This window comes from Grampus griseus (genome assembly GCF_964374135.1).
Source record: "Grampus griseus genome assembly, chromosome: 11".
In the NCBI taxonomy this organism is placed as follows: Eukaryota; Metazoa; Chordata; class Mammalia; order Artiodactyla; family Delphinidae; genus Grampus; species Grampus griseus.
Genome location: NC_139005.1, coordinates 19764775 through 19784999, shown reverse-complemented (window position 1 = coordinate 19784999; position 20225 = coordinate 19764775). Strand labels below are relative to the sequence as shown.

The 20225-nt window shown below is 43.1% G+C and overlaps 1 protein-coding gene across 3 annotated transcripts in view; it reads left to right on the top strand.

The window, feature by feature from the left end:
- The window catches only part of BCAT1 (branched chain amino acid transaminase 1), a 101029-nt gene that overhangs the window by 17495 nt on the left and 63309 nt on the right, over window positions 1-20225 (top strand). Inside the window, exons 1-2 of one of the 3 annotated variants that reach the window (XM_082665504.1) lie at window positions 17726-17832; window positions 18922-18993. In XM_082665504.1, the coding sequence (XP_082521630.1) occupies window positions 17791-17832; window positions 18922-18993 (114 nt within the window). In that variant the 5' untranslated portion in view covers window positions 17726-17790. Of the gene's footprint in view, window positions 1-17725; window positions 17833-18762; window positions 18848-18921; window positions 18994-20225 lie in introns of those variants that run through there. The other 2 variants (XM_082665506.1, XM_082665505.1) reach the window with 2 other exon arrangements.

The following is a 20225-nucleotide window of genomic DNA, read 5'->3' as shown; positions in this document are numbered from 1 at the left end:
AAATTTAACTCAAACCAAATAACTATTGTTTTATGCAAAATTTTTAATAAGGGGATGAAGACTGTAACTCAGAGTTGAAGTGGGGTTTAAAGGTTGTATGTGTTTTTTAATTATTCTGTCCCACATTTTACAGACAAGTGAAAAATTTATATATATGTATGAATTTTTATAATTTCTCCACAATTTTTTTTTAGAGGACTTCCAAACCTACTGTATTAGGCAGGGCTCTCCAGAGAAATAGAACCAATAGGACATATATGGAGAGAGAGATTTAGGCTAAGGAATTGGCTCATGCGATTTTGCGAGCTTGCAAGTTCAACATCTATAGGGCAAGTTGACAGGTTGGAAATTCTGGTAAGAGTTGATGCTGTAGTCCCAAGTCTAAAATTTGCAGGACAGACCAGGTAGGCTACAAACTCAAGGAGCGTTTCTGTGTTGCAGTCTTGAGGCCAAATTCCTTCTTCTGGAAAACATAGTCTTTTTTTTTTTTTTTTTCCTCTTAAGGCCTTCAACTGATTCGTTGTGGCTCACCCACACTACGGAGGGTGACCTGCTTTACTCAAAGTCTGCTGATTTGAATGTTAATCGTATCTAAAAACTACCTCCACAGTAGTTTGGAGTATGGTGTCCCACAAATGGGCACCATAGCCTAGCCAAGTTGACACATAAAATTAGCCACCATCACACTTACTGTAGAGATGACAGAATATGCAAAACACAACCTGTATGTCCTTTATCTAGATTCATCAGTGGTTAAGCTTTTCATGTGCTTTAACTTTCTCTCAAGTGATGAATCATGTGAAAATAAATTCCAGCTGTGATGATACTTCTCACCCAAAATACTTCATGTCCCAGGAATAGGGACATTCTCCAAATAGCACACTTAAGAAAATTAAAATTACTGCAGTGAGATCATTTCCAGTCCATATGCTGCTTGTTCCAGTTGGCCTCAGAATATTTTTCATAGCTTTGTGTTTATTGGTTTTGTTGTTTACACATTGCATTTGTCTCTTTCCAGCCTAGAACTATCCCTTTTTTGCTGCTGTTCTTTTTCATGACACTGTCTGTTTTGAAGATTTCAGCCAGTTGTCTTGTAGGATGTCCCCACATTCTGGATTTGTCTAGTTTTTTCTTTTGGGTCCAGGTTAAACCTCTCGGTAAGAATACCACTGAGCTGAGATTGTGTCCTCATTGCCTCCCATCAGGAGACACATAATGTTTGCTTGTACCTCCATGAACATGTTAAGTTTGATCACTTGGTGAAGGTGATGGCCAGGACTTCTCTCCTTGTAAAGGGATATTTCCCCCTTTTTAGTTTTAAAAATTTTTTAATTTTTAAAACTATTATGATTTTTGGCTGCATCACGTGGCTTGCAGGATCTTAGTTCCCCAAGCAGGGACTGAACTGAGGCCACGGCAGTGAAAGCACCAAGTCCTAACCACTGGACCACCAGGGAATTCCCTCCCCCTTTTTAATTAGTATGTAATCTGTGGCATGATACTTTGAGACTGTGGCTATCTCATTCTCCAGCCACCTTTCATCTGATGATTTTAGCATCCCTTGACTGATCTAATTATATTATTCGCAGCATTGGTCCATTGGCATTCTCATGTAAAGAAGAGGTTTCCCTTTCTCTCTCTCCTCTCTCGTAATTTGTTATTTTATTATAAGTTATTAAAAATTATAATATTTTTCAATAAATGCTCAGTCTAGAAAAGGGAGGAAATGAGAGAGTAAGTTACAAACATACCTGATTGAAAATACCTAGTATTCTAATCATGCCATCATTTAGACCAAAAAGCTACCTGTGCAAAATCAACTTGTATTTTTTTGTTCATTTTGTAATAAAATCTAACAGCGAATTAAACAAATTGATCAAGAGCCCCAGTAATTGCAGAGATGGATATAGACTACACAGACTGCTTTCTACTTTCACATCTGTTAAGTGCTCTGTGTGGTCTGAAGACTTGGGTTCTAGTACCAGCACTGCCTCCTTTTATTTTATTTTATTATTATTATTATTTTTCTTTTGGCTGTGCCACGCGGCATGTGGGATCTTAGTTCCAACCCGTGTCCCCTGCATTGGAAGCGCGGAGTCTTAACCATGGACGGCCAGCCAAAAAGCTGCCTCTTTTTAGATGTGACTTTGGTCAAGGCAATCTACCCTTTTGATATGCAGTTTGGTTATCTCCAAAGTGAACATGAGAACTTCACTTGGATTCTTCACGGCCTTTGCCCTCAATAACAACCTCTCCACAGTTGATCAGGTCTACTCCTGTGCATAAAAGGACTAATGAAGTCGATCTGAGATTGCTAGTCTTGGAAATGTCTACTGGCAAGGCTGGCCCTTGGTGTCTGGGAACTTGAATTTCCAGAGGGTTCCCACAGTTCCCTGATAAGAGTGGCTTACTGTACCTAAACTATTTGTACAATGTGCTTTCTGCCATACATCTGTTTCCTTCTGGGAGCCTGAAATTTGTTATGTGCTGGTAGAGGGTGCCTACATGGCCAGCCCCCGCTAAAAACCTCGGGCACTGAGTCTCTACTGTGCTTCCCTGGTAGATGACATTTCACACGTGTTGTTGCAACGCGTTGCTGAAGGAACAAAGCGCTTCCTGTGTGACTCAGCTGGGAGAGGACCCTTGAAAGCTTGCACCTGGTTTCCTCTGGGCTTTGTCCCATGTGCCTTTTCCCTTTGCTCATCTGCCTTTGGTCCTTTTTCACCCTGTAATAAATCACAGCTGTGAGCACTGAGTCCTGCACATCATCCTAGCAAATCATCACACTTTTTCCAATTTTCTCATCTGCAAAATGGAATTTATAATGATAATAATACCTACCTTATAGTGTTGTTGTATGAAACATGTGTGGGATTAAGGGCCTGATATAAATGTGTCTGATGGACGGTGGTTATTATGATGCAGTATGTTCATTGTTTATATGAGGAACACCTTGTGTTTTGAGTGCATTCTCATGTCTTTTTGTCAAAGTAACACTGACACATCCGCTCACATAAATTAACTCTCACATCTTTGACTCATTTGGTGAGAACAACAGGTTCACACACCAGCTTATAAGGACACCTGCATCTTTCACTAAAATGTGTGTGGGGGTGTGTGTATGGGTGTGTGTTTCATCACTTAACAAATATGAAATAACTTGGGAGTTTTTTATGGTCTGAATGTGTCCCCCCAGCATTCACATGTTGAATCCTAACCCCCAAAGGTGATAATAGTAGTAGGTGGGTCCTTTGGAAGGGGACTAAGCTCTCACGACTAGGATTAGTACTTTATAAAAGAAGCTCAAGAGAGATCCCTTGCCCCTCTACCACCCGGGACACAACAAAAAGTCTGCATCCCCAAAGAAGGCCCTCACCGGTCATGTTGGTACCATGATCCTGGGCTTCCTGCCTCAAGAACTGTGAAAAATAAATGTTTGTTGTTTATTAGCTGCCCACTATTTATGCACCCCTATGTTCACTGCAGCACTATTTATAATACCAAGAAATGGAAGCAACCCAAGTGTCCATCAACAGATGAATGGATAAAGAAATTGTAATACACACACACACACACACACACACACACACACACACAGGAATATTATTCAGCCACAAGAAAGAAAGAAAGCTTTCCATTTGCAACAACATGGATGGAACTTGAGGACATTATTCTATCTGAAACTAAGTCAGACAGAGAAAGAAAAATACTGTATAACCTCACTCATATGTGGAATCTAAAAACAAGCAAACAAACAAATAAACAAACAAGCAAAGCCAAGCTCATAGATACAGAAACAGATTGGCGGTTGCCAGAGGTGGGGTTGGGGGCTGGGCAAAATGGGTGAAGGGGGTCAAAAGGTACAAAGTTCCAGTTATAAAATAAGTAAGTAAGTCTTGGGGATGTAATGTGCAGCATGATAACTGTAGTTAACAATGCTGTATTGCCTATTTGCAAGTTGCTAAGAGAGCAGAACTTAAAAACTCTCATCGCAAGAAAAAAAATTTCTGTTAACTATGTATGGTGACAGATGTTAACTAGACTTATTGTGGTGACCATTTCACAATACACACAAATATAGAATTATGTTGTACACTTGAAACTAATATAATGTTATATGTCAACTATACCTCAATTTAAAAAAACTAAGTTTTTTATATGCTCACACTTTTAAAAACATCTTTTTCTATGGCAGAAGGTAGAGTGTATGAGAAATGCAATTCTTTACTGCTGAGCCTAATTTTACACAGTAGATGGCTGCATTATTGTAAAGTCATAATATCTACTTATATTTTGTAAACTAATCATACTCAAATGCACAGAGTAAATTGCTTTTTAAAATCTGTACTCAGCCGTAAAAAAGAACGAAACAATGCCATTTACAGCAACATGGATGCAACTAGAGATTATCATACTAAGTGAAGTAAGTCAGAAAGAGAAAGACAAATACCATATGATATCACTTATATGTGGAATCTAAAATATGACACAGATGAACCTATCTACAGAAACAGACTCACAGACACAGAGAAGTGTCGTAACTGCTCTAGTAAACGTAAGGTTAAACTAGCATCCCCAACCTGCAGAATTCACACCCCTGGGGATACAGGAAGACTTTCCAAAACAGTACACAGGACAGACAAGTGTTAGGAAGCCAATCATCTCCCAGGTTCTTAACCTTTATTTAACTCTTTCCCAAGCTCTGCCGGGAGGAAAACATCCATGGAGCAAGCATCTTGCCAGTTCTCTTTTCCCATCTCCCTTTTCTCAACAGCCTTCTCCCACGCTACAGGAGAAAAGCTTTTCTTTCATTCACTCCAAATTGCCCAGCAAACCACCAGAGCACAAAGAAATGGACGGTTCAGATGATGTGTCAATAAAACCTTTTAAAATTAAGTCCTGATAAACCCACTGTTGGCCTTCACTTCTTCGTCTTATTGCTGTTTCTCGTCTGGGGTGGAGAACGGCATTAGAAACAGGAAGTTTTGCCGTGTGTTGTGATAGTCTGAATTTGGACTATGTTTAAGATCGAGGCAGCAGGAGCAACGACAACTTTCGTTGAAAAGCCTTGCCTCTTCCATCCCCTGACTCTGATTGATGAATCGTCCCGCCTGGCGAGGAACATTGAAGAAGGCGGCCGTTATTCATCCAGGTGACAGACACACGGCACTGTTCCTTCTGTGCCTTATCTTTCCACATTAAAATGAGAGTATCTGAGGTTTATAGAAAGCACGCTGGAAACGACAGATAGACAAGGCGTGCCCTTGGCCTTTTCACCTCGAGAAAGCTTGATGGCCTCTCATCCCGTTTGTTTGCATTTCTCTTGCCTACTTGGAATGATCTCAAAGAGCAGGTGGTGATTAAGTGTCCTGTTTACCGTTCTGATAGGGAACAGCCAAAGGGACATATCTGAGAGAAGTTAGTATTTTATATTTTCTTGAACATATATTACACTCACAGGAAAGGCATTTTCATTAACTTTTTCCAAAAGTTCACTGTATTCCAAAATACCTAACTTTCCTTTGCTGTATATCTTTTGCTCATGTCAATCATCAACCACTCCTCATTTTTCCTACTTATCATGTACTTATTAGAATTAGTTTATCTTGATGGGAGTATGTTGTGGATTCTACTGTAAATAGTATACTTAACAAATATGTATAAAACTTAATACTTATCTACCTTGGTCGTGGCCCAAGGCCTTTTCTTTCTGCTGTTAATTTCCTCAAAGTAGATTAACTAGTACTCTTAAAAGCGGAGCAGCTGCTTTCGGTGGAAAACAAAATGTTCTCTAAAGCAATCCAGGATCTAATACTCTGGATTTAAAAAAACAAGCGTCATTTAGTTAGGATTAATTTCTCCCTCTCAGAAGTTGATATGTGGTTCTATGTCTGTAAAATGCAATATTATAAGCATAATTGTTTCCAAACATGAAATGAAATGTCTTATCTTTCTACCTAGATTCTTCAGGTGTCTGTTTCTCTGTCCTTCTGTCACTCCTTTTTAGGGTACGTCAAGATGACTCTAGTGTAGAGACTTGCCATGCTAAGGATTTCTTCTGTGTATGAAGGAAAATGAGAAGTGCCCGTGAGGGCGAGAGGAAGGGCGGGAAGGGAGAGAAAGCAAGAGCTTCAGAATTTGCAGAATCCACCGAGCTCAGGAGTCTGCACTTTGTCTGCGAGCCCAGTGGTTTCAAGGTGGCTGTGTACCCCCAGGATGTGCAACAGAGACCACTGGGGTGTCAGAAGCATTGATTATATTTATGTTTTTTCTAACATGTAGGAAAAAATGAAATTGTACGTATATTTGACTCACATGGGTTGACATGGGCACCGTCTACTCAGTCCATCGGAGGGTCACAGTCACTGACTTTGAGCACTGAGTGTCCTGAGGCAGTGCAGGGGAAGGGTCTCCCGTGCAACCTTGAGCATCCTCTTTCAGCAGAGGGGGTTGTGACTGTGACAATTTATATGAGCCTGGTTAAGGGGCTTTGTAGATTATGTCAGCCAGTGTTAATTGATAATCCTTGAAAAAGGGACAACTACCTTTAACAGATTTCTGCAAACAGAATAAAACAAACACAAACAAAATTCAAAGCATATATCATCAAAGAGTCTACAAATAATAAATTCTGGAGAGAGTGTGGAGAAAAGGGAACCCTCCAACACTGTTGGTGGGAATGTAAATTGGTACAGCCACTATGGAGAACAGTCTGGAGCTTCCATAAAAATCTGAGAATAGGGGCTTCCCTGGTGGCGCAGTGGTTGAGAGCCCGCCTGCCAATGCAGGGGACACGGGTTCATGCCCTGGTCCAGGAAGATCCCACATGCCGCGGAGCGGCTGGGCCCGTGAGCCATGGCCGCTGAGCCTGCGCTCCTCAACGGGAGAGGCCACAACAGTGAGAGGCCCACATACCGCAAAAGAAAAAAAAACAAAAAAAAACTGAGGATAGAGTTACCATGTGATCCAGCAATCTCACTCCTGGGCATATATCCAGAAGAGATGAAAAATCTAATTTGAAAAGATACATGCACCCCAATGTTCATAGCAGCACTATTTACAATAGCTAAGACACAGAAACAACCCAAGTGCCCATCAACAGAAGATGTGGAGATACACACACACACACACACACACACACACACACACACACACACACAATGGAATATTACTCAGCCATAAAAAAGAATGAAATATTTCCATTTGCATCAACACGGATAGACCTAGAGATTAGTAACTCAGACAAAGACAAATATTATATGATATCTCTTGTATATGGAATCTAAAAAAATAACACAAATCAACTTATTTACAAAACAGAAAAAGACTCACAGACATAGAAATCAAACTTACGATTACCAAAGGGGAAAAGGGAAGGGGAGGGATAAATTAGGAGTATGGGATTAACAGATACACACCACTACCTATAAAATAGATAAACAATAAGGATTTACTATATAGCACAGGAGCTATATTGACTATCTTGTAATAACCTATAATGGAAAAGAATCTGAAGCTGTATACCTGAAACTAAACAATATTTTAAATCAGCTATAGTTAAATTTAAAAATATAAAGTATTAGTGATATAAAAATAAGGAAATAACAAAAACAAAACAGCTAATATTTTTCCAATTCTATTTATTTGTTTATTTATTTATTTACAGCTGCATTGGGTCTTCATTGCTGCATGCAGGCTTTCTCTAGCTGCTGCGAGTGGGGGCTACTCTTCCTTGTGGTACGCGGGCTTCTCTTTGTTGCAGAGGATGGGCTCTAGGCGCATGGGTTTCAGTAGTTGTGGCTCGTGGGTGCTACAGTGCGGGCTCAGTAGTTGTGGCTCATGGGCTCTAGACAGCAGACTCAGTAGTTGCAGCGCATGGGCTTAGTTGCTCCATGGCGTGTGGGATGTTCCCAGACCAGGGCTCGAACCTGTGTCCGCTGCATTGGCAGGCGGATTCTTAACCACTGCACCACCAAAGAAGTCCCTATTTTTCCAATTCTTATTACAGCTTCTCCATTATCCATATCCCGAGATAGAAATACCAATGATTTAATCAGAACTGACAAGCAGTGGGGCACAAAATTGTGGTATCATCATGAAGACTATTTAAAAGGGAATTCTATCTACTGTCATTAATGATTACTTAGCCCTTCTGTATATTTGGCCTGTAGGCAAGGATGGTAGACAAAAACCACCATAATTAGGAAGATATTTAAAAATGCTAATTATTTCATGTTTATCTCATGTTTATCTCATCTTTTTTTATTCCTATTTTTGTGTATGACTTATGTATTAGGTTACTTTCATAAACGACTATATATGTTAGGCTTGCAAGCTGTTTTGGTTAACATTGCTATATAATCAACTAACCCAAAACTCTGTGGCTTAAAACAATGTTTTACTGTCTCTCATGGTCCATAGATTATCTGGGCTCAGCAGAGTAGGATTTTTCTTTTTTTTAACTTTTTATTTTATATTGGAGTATAGTTGATTAACAATGTTGTGTGGGACCACCCTGGCGGTCCAGTGGTTAAGATTCCATGCTTCCTATGCAGGGGGCATGGGTTAGATCCCTGGTCAGGGAACTAAGATCCCACATTCCGCATGGCGTGGCCAAAAAACAAACAAACAAGAAAACAATGTTGTGATAGTTTCAGGTGTACAGCAAAGTGATTCAGTTATACATATACATGTATCTATTCTTTTTCAAATTCCATTCCCATTTTGGTTGCTACATAATAGTGAGCAGAGTTCCCTGTGCTATACAGTAGGTCCTTGTTGGTTAACCATCTGAAATATGTACATGTCAATCCCAAACTCCCTAACTATCCCTCCCCCCCCTTCCCCTCTAGTAACTATAAGTTCATTCTCTTAGTATGTGAGTCTTAGCAGAGTACTTTTAACTTAGGCTTTCTCATGTGATTTCAATCAGTCATCTGAACGCTCAACAGGGCTGGACACTCAAGATGACCACTCACACGGCTGGCAGCTGGCGCTGAATGTTGGCTGGGAGCTCATCTGGGACTGCTCACTAGTGAGCCCGTACATGGCCTCTCCCTCATTTGCACTTCTTACAGCATGGCGGCTGGGTTCCAAGTGAGGGAGTCCCAGGCACCTTCCAAGAGGAAGGATGCAGAAGCTGCCAGGCCATTTAAAGTGGACGCCTAGAATGGGAGCAGCATGGCTTTTACATTTCTGCTCTATGCTATTGGTCAAAACAGTTACAGGGCCCACCCGGATTCAAAAGGGTAGGGGAAAACTCCACCTCATGATGGAGTCGCACAGAAGAGCAGATGCAATGGGAGAAAATGTTGTGGCCAGTCTTTGGAGAATACAATCTGCCACGCATGCTATCATTTTTAGTGATGGGTTTTTAGTTGTAAGATTTGGAGCCACTGAAACAAGTCAGAATTGTAGGTAAGATCACAGTCTTGAGGACACACTGATTTAACTGACAGCTCTTTGATCTCGGGGAATTTAAGTAATGTCTCTGAGTCTCTGAAAATCAAGAAAGTAGAAGTTATGGTGTGTGTGTCGGGGAGGGGCTCTTTTGAGTATTAGGTGAGAAAATGTGTACCCAAAGTGTTACGGAATCAAACCTGGGTCCACTGGCCCGTGCGTTGTAAAGCCAACCTACTGACGCCAGGTTGTGGTGAAGGAAAGTGCAGCGCTTATGATAGAGCGCCAAGCAAGGAGTCCAGGGCAGCTAGTGCTCAAAATCCCTGAACTCCCGATGGGCTTTTCAGCAAAGCATTTTTACTTTTTTTTTTTTTTTTTTTTTTTTTTGCGGTACGCGGGCCTCTCACTGTTGTGGCTTCTCCCGTTGCGGAGCACAGGCTCTGGACATGCAGGCTCAGCGGCCATGGCTCATGGGGCCAGCCGCTCCACGGCATGTGGGATCCTCCCGGACCGGGGCATGAACCCGTGTCCCCTGCATCGGCAGGCAGACTCTCAACCACTGCGCCACCAGGGAAGCCCTCAGCAAAGCACTTTTAAAGGCCACGTGAGGGAGGGGCGTCGCAGGGTGCACAATTCTCTAACTGGTTGATGGTGAGATAACAGGGCGGTGTCACAGGGGTTCACATTATCAACCCTTAGGCACCAATAGGTCTGGGGGCTACGTACTCATGATCTTCAAGTAGTTTTCTTCCACCTGGTCGTGGTTTTTAGCATCTGTAAAACAACTCCGGAAATGTGCATCAGATACCGTTATCTACGTACTTCGGATAGGAGCTAAAGCAGAAGATATGGGGGAGGGGTCTGTCCTGGGAAGGCCCCATAGGGTCCTGCTTGGTTACAAAAGTGCCCAGGACATCATAACTGGCTGGACCAGTAGCAGATATCATTATGGTTTTGAACTGGGGAGTGACTAGTTTAGAAAAAGCTTTTCAGAACAAGCACTCTGAGGACAGCATGGAGGATGTAGGAGGCAGGGGAGGAGATGCGAGATCAAGAATGGAGTGGGTGGAGGGACCACCTGGGAGACTGGAGCAGCGATGAAGGAGAGAAGCAGGTGGAGAAGTGAAATGTGCAGGCAGAGTCTCAGTGTGACTTGGGGACTTATTGAACGGGCTAAGAGAGGGAAGGGAAAAATCTAGAGCCATGCTTTTGTGATCTTTTGTAGACTATAAGTAAATTTTTCTTTTTTTTGCCTGCCCCCTGCCCCCACCCTATAAGTAAGTCTTATTAAAGATCTGTTCCCATGAAATCATAAAGTCCTGATGAAAAGTTGTGTGAAAGTCGTATGTTTTGTAAATCAATTCATTTTACTGGTAAAAGTTATTATTCAAAGTGGAAAACAGGACACTAAAGATGGCGTGATCATTAAATTTAAAGTTAGTTAACTGTTATGGGTTGAATTGTGTCCCTTCAAAAAGATATATGGAAGCCCTAAAACCCCAGTAACCTGTGGATGTGATCTTACTTGGAAGTAGGGTCTTTGCAGATGTAATCAAGTTTAAATGAGGTCAAATTGAATTAGGATGGGTCTTTAATTCAATATGACTGGTGTCCTTATGAGAAGAGAAATAGAGACACAGGAAAGGAGACACCTGTGATCTCTCATCAGAGGGTGAAGGCTAGAGCTGCAAGCCAAGGAACAACTAAGGTTGCCAGAAGCTGGAAGAGGCAAGGAAGGATTCTCCCCTACAGGTACAAAAGGAGGCATGGCCCTGCCCACCCCTCTTAAGACAGTAAGTTTCTGTGGTTTTAAGTCACCCAGTTAATGGTACTTTGTTACAACAGCCTGAGGAAACTGACACAGTAACTACAGTTGACCCTTAACACGGGGGTTAGGGGCCGGGACCTTCCATGCAGTTGAAAATCTGCACATAACTTAGAGTTGGCCCTCCGAAGATCTCATCCGAGGATTCAACCAACAGGGGATCAGGTAGTACTGTGGTATTTACTATTGAAAAAAATCCAATCCGTGTATGAGTGGACCCGTGCAGTTCAAACCTGTGTTGTTTGAGGGGTTAGTTTTATATACAAAGAACTGCTAATTTTACTTGGGTGAAGGAGGCATGGCATAAAAAAGGCCAACTCAGAATTCTTTTGTCAAGATTTCTTTATGGTCATAGAAAAAAATTATTATTGACATGGAAAGGTCAAGTCAACCTTTCCAACGATGGGGTGTTCTCAGGGCAGGAAGGAGCTGTTTCTCATCCATCTGTGTCCTCCCAATGCCAAGCAGAAGGCATGCAAATAATAGATGTGCAGTTTGCTTTATGAGCCAAACTAAGCCTCTCTTTTTTTTTTTTAACAAACTTTACATTAAAAACAAGAAACACTTGAAGTGCTAGATGTAGATTTTTAAGATTTCTCCTCATATGATATAGTTCTGATTATTAATATACCTAACCTAAGGGCTACACATAAGTGAAAAGCAATCATGGTTTTTAATTTAAAAAAACAGAAAAATAACAGCTGACATTTATTGAGCAATTATGAGATGCTAACTAAGACTGCTGAGTCCCTTATACAGTATCTTCATGTTGAATCTCATCATTGCCTTGTCACTTACTCTAATTTAAAATGTGAGACTCAAAAGAGGTTAGTCATTTGCCAAAGATCATAGAGCTGATAACTGACAGAGCCAGGACACCAGCTCTCAGCTATGGCCAAACTTATAACCATGCCCCCAAACTGCACTAAGACCAGAGCCACATATGGCTATTTAAATGTAAATGAAAATGAATGAAAATGAATGAAAATTAAAAATTTAGTTCCTTAAGCACAGTAACCACATTTCAACCGCTCAATAGCTACTCGGCTTTGTGCAGAGACAGAACATTCTCATCACTGCAGGAAGTTCTGCTGGAAAGCATTGATCGAATCCCTTAACAGTCATAAAATGTTGAAAGCCCATATGATGGGTGGTTAAGGGAAGAGATGGAATAGTAGAAGGATGAGAACAGAGGAAAAGGAAGGAGAAAGATTTAGAGAGAGCAGTTCATGGAGAAAGGAGCCTAAATCTACCGGTAGAGTGGCCCCTGAGGACGTTTTTAGTCTATTATATTTGTAAACTTTGGCAGTTAAAATTCCAAAATATGTTAAATACATACTTCAAAAAAATTAGAGTTGCAATTCAACAGATAGTTAAGTCTCAGTTGTGTGCCTGGCATTGGGTGAGGGGGGATTCCTAGGTGAACAAAATGGACACAATTTCCCATCATCAAAATTAGAGCAACATTAATCCAATAATTAGAATAAAGCATGACAGTTATTTTGTAGTGGAAAGAATTCTATAGAAATAAATAGCAGAGGGACCCATGTAGCCTAGACAGGGCTTAGAAATGTCTCCCCAAAGAAGTGCTGTCAATCTGAGAAAGGAAGGATGAGAGAGGCAGTGGGCAGTAGCAGGGGGGTGTTGCAGGCAGACAGCCAGCTGTGAGAAGGCCTGATGTCAAAAAGAAGGACTGAACTAAGTTACACGGGTGGCTGGAGAGAGGAAGAATAGCGAAAGGTGAGCCAGGGAGCCAGGGACAGGTGGGGGAGCTTGCTAAAATATTCTGTCATAAGGATGATGTAAAGCCTGAAGATTTTTCAGCCAACAAGAGATACGTTCAGATTCGCATTTTGAGACAATTTCTCTGGTTGACACGCTAAGAATGGCTTAATGGGAAGCAAGCCTGTAGGCAGAGGTTACCTGGAAGCTATTTTGTACTAGGATGGCGGTAATATGGCTGGAAAAATGGTGATTGTCATGCTATTTGGAGCTAGAATGTAGACGGTGGTGATCACTTGGTTGTGTCTGAAGGATGACACTTATATTTCTAGCTGGGGAAACTTCATAGAGTAGGGGTCAGTAACCTACAAGCCAAATCCACTCTGTACTGTTTTTGTAAATACAATTTTATGGGAACACAGACATGCCTGCTCTTTGATGTATTGTCTATGGCTGCTTTTGTGATACAGTGACAGATTTTGAGTAGTTGCAGCAGAGACCACATGACCCTTGAAGCCTGGAATATTTACTATCTGGCCCTTTAAGAAAATGTTTGCCAACTGGGATAAATGATCATTACCTACAAGGTATTAAGATTTACTAGGGAAGGCTTTAAATAACTTACATCTGTTACATATTTTATGATAATCTATCTCAATCGGCAAACATGAAGTGTTTGCTATTGTCCCATTTTACAGATGAGAAAACCAAGGCAGAGATATGACATTCTCATTCACACCCATAGCTTCAGTGATCACCACCAGTGACTTATCAAATGTTTACTTCTAATCCAGACTTCTCATTTGAGCTTCAGAGAGGCTCAATATCTCTAGCAGCCTTGTATCTCTAACAGCCAGTCTCAGAGGCACCTCAAAACTCAATAGGCCCCAAACCAGACTCCTGCTCACCCTCTCAAACCACATCATCTGGGCTTCCCTGGTGGCGCAGTGGTTAAGAATCGGCCTGCCAATGTAGGAGACACGGGTTCGAGCCCTGGTCCAGGAAGAATCCACATGCCGCGGAGCAACTAAGCCCATGCACCACAACTACTGAGTCTGCTCTCTAGAGCCCGTGAGCCACAACTACTGAAGCCTGCGCTCTAGAGCCCATGAGCCACAACTACTGAAGCCCATGCGCCTAGAGCCCGTCCTCTGCAACAAAGAGAAGCCGCCACAATGAGAAGCCTACGCACCACAACGAAGAGTAGCCCCCGCTCACCACAACCAGAGAAAAGCCCACATGCAGCAACAAAGACCCAACGCAGCCAAAAAAAAAAAAAAAAACAAACAAAACCACCTCATCTTTCAGTGTTCCATTTTTCTTGGTGAATATCACAACCAGAGAAGCAAGCCAGAATCCAGGGAGCCCTCCTAGGCCCCTCGCCCTCCCTTGTTCTTCTCATTTCCAATCTATCTAAAGATTGCTGAAATCTGACTGCTTCTCTCCATTGGCATCACCTACCACCAGCTTTTTAATAGGATCATCTCACATGTGGGTTCTGTTAATAGCTTCCTTATAGCCCGCTGCACCCAGGCCCTCCTCCAATCTCCAAACTGCAGCCAGAGGGCACTTCAAGCCTGTCAACTCCCACCCCCATTCCCTACCAGATCCTAATCTTTTTTTTTTTTTTTTTTTTTGCGGTACGCGGGCCCCTCACTGTTGTGGCCTCTCCCATTGCGGAGCACAGGCTCCGGATGCGCAGGCTCAGCGGCCATGGCTCACGGGCCCAGCCACTCCGCAGCATGTGGGATCTTCCCGGACCAGGGCACGAACCCGTGTCCCCTGCATCGGCAGGTGGACTCTCAACCACTGCGCCACCAGGGAGGCCCCGATCCTAATCTTTTGAACGTTTTTTCTCCTTCTGAGGATTCCTTGGACCCTTTCATTGTGGTTTTACATTGTTTTATTGTTTTTTTGAGTTATTGTTCAGCTAACTGATAGAAATGCAAAATAATTCTTGTCAGTAGACATGCAAATCAATTCTGAAGGTCAGGGTTCAACTAACATCTCTCCTCCACTTGGAAGAAGCCAGTTTCATGTCCATTAGCAACTTCCTTTAACAATTCACTAACCCAGTAATGTGTCTGTTCTTTGAACCAGTTTTAACCTGTGCCTGGTAACTTCATTAAATGAGTTAGATAAACTCTACAAGTTCATTTTATATCTATATGACAGTCATACTTTTACCTTTTGGGGAAACGTAACCTTTAACTCTCTCTCTGAGGCACTAGCTGGTTGGCTCTCTGCCTCTCCTCCCAGGCTCTCCTTTGATGGACCCCCCTCCACATGTCTCTCCTCCAGCCCTGGCTCTCTCTCTTTTATAAGTACCACATTCCTTCCCTTCTCAAAGATGTCCTTTCTGCCTGGAACTCACTTTCATCCCAGACATTCTTCATCCTTTCTTCCTATAGTAAATTTGTTTATCCTCCAGATCTTTGCTCGAGGATTTCTTGCTGGAAAGCCTTTCCAGACCTTTCTGAGTCAGTTACATTCCATCATTCCATCATTAGAGGCTCTTAAAGCACAGGCAGCACTGGCTACATTTGCAATTTCACATTTGTGGGATTAGTTAACACTTTAACACGAGTAACATTTTTCTATTTGGCTGGAGGCAGTGCATGGTAATAGGATGGAGGTGTGCTCACGTTGCATCTCCAGCACTTAGCCCACCGCCTGCACAAATGTTACATGCTTAATGAATATGTTAGACAGATTTTTGACTGTAATCACATTACTGCTCAGGAGAGAGGTGGGCTGAAAAAATATGTATTAAGAAGTCATCAGCATCTAGATGCTGCCATGAAAATGCACATGAAGGAAAACCATTGGGTTGAGCAAAATGAAAGCTACTAGGAACCTTGTGTAGGTGGAATAATTGGACAGAAGTCAAATTATAGTCACTTGAAAGGGAAGGAAATAGAAGCAGTTAATACAGATGGCACCTTCTCAGAGTCTGGCTCTGGAGGGGAGGAGAGGTCAGGGTGGCCCTGTAGTAAATCTTTAATAACACCATTCTTGTATTACACGTGCTTTCTTGGCTGAAAAGGGAGGATTTACAGATCACATTTAAAATGGCAAGAAAATTGGAGTTGTATAGGATCTACCTTTAAAACAATAATAGGCTTTGAATGAACAGTACAGTGTAGACTTTTTAAAAATTATTTATTTATTCATTTATTATTTATTTATTTATGGCTGCGTTGGGTCTTCGTTGCTGCGCGCAGGCTTTTCTCTAGTTGTGGCGACCGGGGGGCTACTCCTCGTTGTGGTGCACGGGCTTCTCATTGCGGTGGCTTCTCTTGCTGCGGAGCACGGGCCCTAGGCACACAGGCTTCAGTAGTTGTGGCTCGCGGGCTCTAGAGCGCGGGCTCTAGAGCGCAGGCTCAGTAGTTGTGGTGCACGGGCTTAGTTGCTCTGTGGCATGTGGGATCTTCCCGGACCAGGGATGAAACCCATGTCCGATCCTTAACTACTGCACCACCAGGCATGTCCCAGTGTAGACATTTAAACCAACATTTTGAACGCAAATAAGTTGTCTGTAGCTCTTCAACTAAGGGTTTCTTATTTTTAGGCTTGGGGCAGGAGTCAAAAACTGGCAGCCCTACAGTATACTTAATCTGTATATCTTCTTTACTTGTTCAATTCAATTTTACATTTCTTTAAAAAGGACTCTGTCCAATAAAATATAAAAATAAAAATAAATTAATAAATAAAAAAGACTTTGGTTTTTAGTGACATGTGACCTGTCAGGGCTCCACCCCAGCATAAGAGGCTTTTCTATGCCTAGTATTAAGGGGAGAGAGGAAGGGAGAAGTGAATGCAGTTTTCTGAGCAATAAGATTAGAGCTGTATTGTCTTTAGGGCTGTATGAAATCAATTCTAAAAGCAGACTGGATTTAACCGCTTTTATCCAAAATAAACTGCTCTCTCCCCTTCCTAAGATCAAATCAGCACAAGTCACCACTTCCTATTAATTTAAAAGCCCAGAAAGGCTCATAATTTAGGTTGACATTGCTTCAGGAGCACACAGCAGACAACAGCCATTACAGTCTTCCTTTTCCGTCTTTCTAAATGTTGCCATCACAGGCCTACCTCAAGAAATTGTCAAAGCTGCCTGGTTGGGAACGCGTGGTCTACTTTGCCTGAAAGCGATAAATGGGTTGGGTGGGTAGGTGGGTCTAAGTGCATCAAGGTGTTTGGGGAGAAACATCTCTTAGGGGATGTGAACCTAGTAGCCCTGTAACACCCCAAGTTACAAATCCGACTTGGGTAGGTGGCGGAAAGAAATCTAAAACCCGGATTCACGTTCTTCTCCTTCAGTTTGCGCGTGGAGGTTGGTGGCAGACAAGAACCCAGGCACCACTGCCAGTCCCGGCTGCAAACTCTCGGGGAAGGAAGGGGGAGGGAAGCAGAAACTGCCTCTTGTGATCTGGTCGAAAGAAAATCTGCCCTAATGTAAATTAATTTCCCCGAGGTTGCCTTCCCCTGGGCGGAGGGGCGTTTCCAGGCCCACCCAGGCGTTGTTTGGTAAATAAGGATGCTTGCTGAGTGCCTGCAGCCGGAAAGGCGCTCCTGCACTCTCGTGCCCTGGGGGCTGGGACTACGGCTTGGGGTTTCCCGACCGAAGGACCACAGTGACCAGACAGTTGAAGGTTTCTCCCTCAGGGATGCTGGAGGCGCTGCGCTGTTCCCTGCGCCTGGCCCTGGCCTGGGGTTCCGGGTGTTGGCGGCCGGCTCCTCGCGGTCCGTGCGCTGGAGCTTGGCCGCGCCGCCCGCTTTCGCGTCCAGCCGGGCGCTGCGTGCCGCCGCAGCTCTCCGCAGCCGCGCGCTCCCGGAGCCGCCCCATGGCCAGCCCTCCCCCCGCCGCCGCAGCCCTCGCCCGCCAGGTACCCCGACCCCGGGCGTTCGCGGGCGTAGGGGTGGGGCGGATTGGACCCCGGGTCCCGGAAGCCCACGGGCCCGGCCGGGTGCGCTGCTGCTGTTTCCCGCACCATCCTGCTTCGCCTTGCACCACCGTGCTGTCTCCATCCGGGAGTCTCCTCTTTCCCCAGCCCTGCCCGAAATCTCGAGTCCCAGCCTGCGAATTCCTCGGAGAAGCCCCCGCCAGACAGGTCTAAAGTCCCGCCGGGGACCCGCTCCGGAGCGCGGCGCGGACAGCCACGGGGAGCGTGAGGGTCGCCATGGAAGCCGCTTTGGTGGAGGAGGGGTTGGTGGGGGGAAGCGGAATTTCTGGGCTGCCAGAACTGACAGCCGCATCCTGCGTGCCTTCGCCACCCCAAAATATTTTGACCGCAGCCTTCTGCCTCCTTGGATTCCCTTTCTTCCTCTTTCCCCTAGTGCTGTACCAGATTAGGCTTTTTTTTTTTTTAAGGTCTTCACCGTTTCCAGTTCGACCTGTTTCCATTGTGTCCTTAAGTATGTTTAAAATTTACCCCCTAATTCCATGCGGTTTTGTCTTTCACGTGTGGGGTTTAGTGTCCTTGCGCCTGCATCGGAGGACCCTGCCCGTAGAGAAAATGGTTCACTCTGGTCCCCATCCTTTTTCTAGGCTTGCTATTGTGCGCCCGTGATCGACAAGACCACGAGGCTGAGCGCGCCCAGGAGGTTTTTTCTATTAATGGCTTAAAGCCCTAGTCTAGACTATTTTCTCGGATAAAAGGGGGAGACAATTACCTTCTTGTTCTTTGCTGGTGAACCCTGGCTCTGTAGGGCGAACCTGGAATTTAACCAGTCTGCCCGAAGCCGGCTGTGGAGGACAAAAACAGCCGCGACCTCCGGCAGGGCAGAAAGAGAAGGGCAGCCCTCGCAGGACGCTCTCCTTTGGGGCTCGTGCCTGGGTGTTTGATCCTCCTTTTCCTGTTTGCTTGGGGACCGGACCGGAGCGGAGCGAAGGGTGTGATGGTGAGTGATATTGATTACCCCAGACCCCAGTTACCCACCTAGTTTTACTTAATGGATTTAATTCTTCTTTTAAGGACTGCAATAATGGATGCTCCGCGGAATGTACCGGAGAAGGAGGATCAAAAGAGGTGGTGGAGACTTTTAAGGTAAGTTATTTGCCAGAGGCTAAGAGAAACAGCAATTCAATTGAATACAGCCATTTCTTGTTGAGATTGGGGCAGTTTTCACTGTACGGGTTTATACGGTAATTTAGATAAGCTGCATTGCATTTTAAATTCCACTCTTCCAGGGGAAAAGTGGAGAGCAGTGCAGTACAGATGTGTCTAAAATTACCTGGCAGTTAATTGCTTATTTTATTTCATGAATTATAAAAGTTTTCTTGGAAAGTAACCAGTTCCTGAATTTCACCTAGAGGTTTACATGATTATGTAATACTTTTAACCCTTCACCCTATTTGTGGAAAAAGTTAAACTCATGTATTTCGTCTTTAAGCAGCAGCTAACATTTTACAGTAAAAGAGGAAAAATGGCAGTATTTCCTTCTTTTCTCTCTAAATTATGGAATTTATATATTAAATAATCTCATACATCACAGAGGAATAGTGAGGAGCAAAAGAGAACGAATCTTGTAAAGTACTTTAAAAATCATAAAATCATAAATGTAAGGTGTATTATCATTTTCTCTATAATTCATTATCTCCACCTACTCCCAACCCCCCACACCACAGAGATTTTTGCTTTTTTTTTTTTGTCTCCTTCTGCTCTTCTGCGGCCTGTTTCAGTCACTGTCAATTGTCATCCATAGCACAGAGTGTCCTAATGATCTCACATCCTGGCAGGGTTCAGAGAGGGAGTGAAACTTGACTCATCAATTCCACACATACCCTGCTCTTACTGTGTGCCAGGGACTGTGCTAGGCATTGGAAATCCAAAGATAAATTTAATATAAGATCTCTGCTCTCAGGACTTTTTAAAAACCAAAATATAATAGGATATAGTAATAAGTTTGTGAATTTGTTCCTTGTCCTTTAATGTCCTCTATAACCCAACAGTCAATCTACTCTGCTAGCCTATGAAGACTAAGCTCCTAATACATTTGAGGGACTTAGATGTTGAGATGTGGGTCCTTGAAAGAGTGAGATAAAGAGGAATTCTACTTCATAATCTCTGAGGGTCATCTTATATAGTAAATTCCTCAAAGGTTATAGATAAATTAAAAATTTCCCCAAAGGCCTTTATACTTTTATACATAGAAGAATTGTTTGCAAAGTGAAGAGTTAATTCATCATGTAAGTAATCTTCTCTTCCTTAGTTTAGATTTCAGGTAAGGAGGGGTGTATTGATAGTCTGTACTCATGTATTTGCATATCAAAACACGA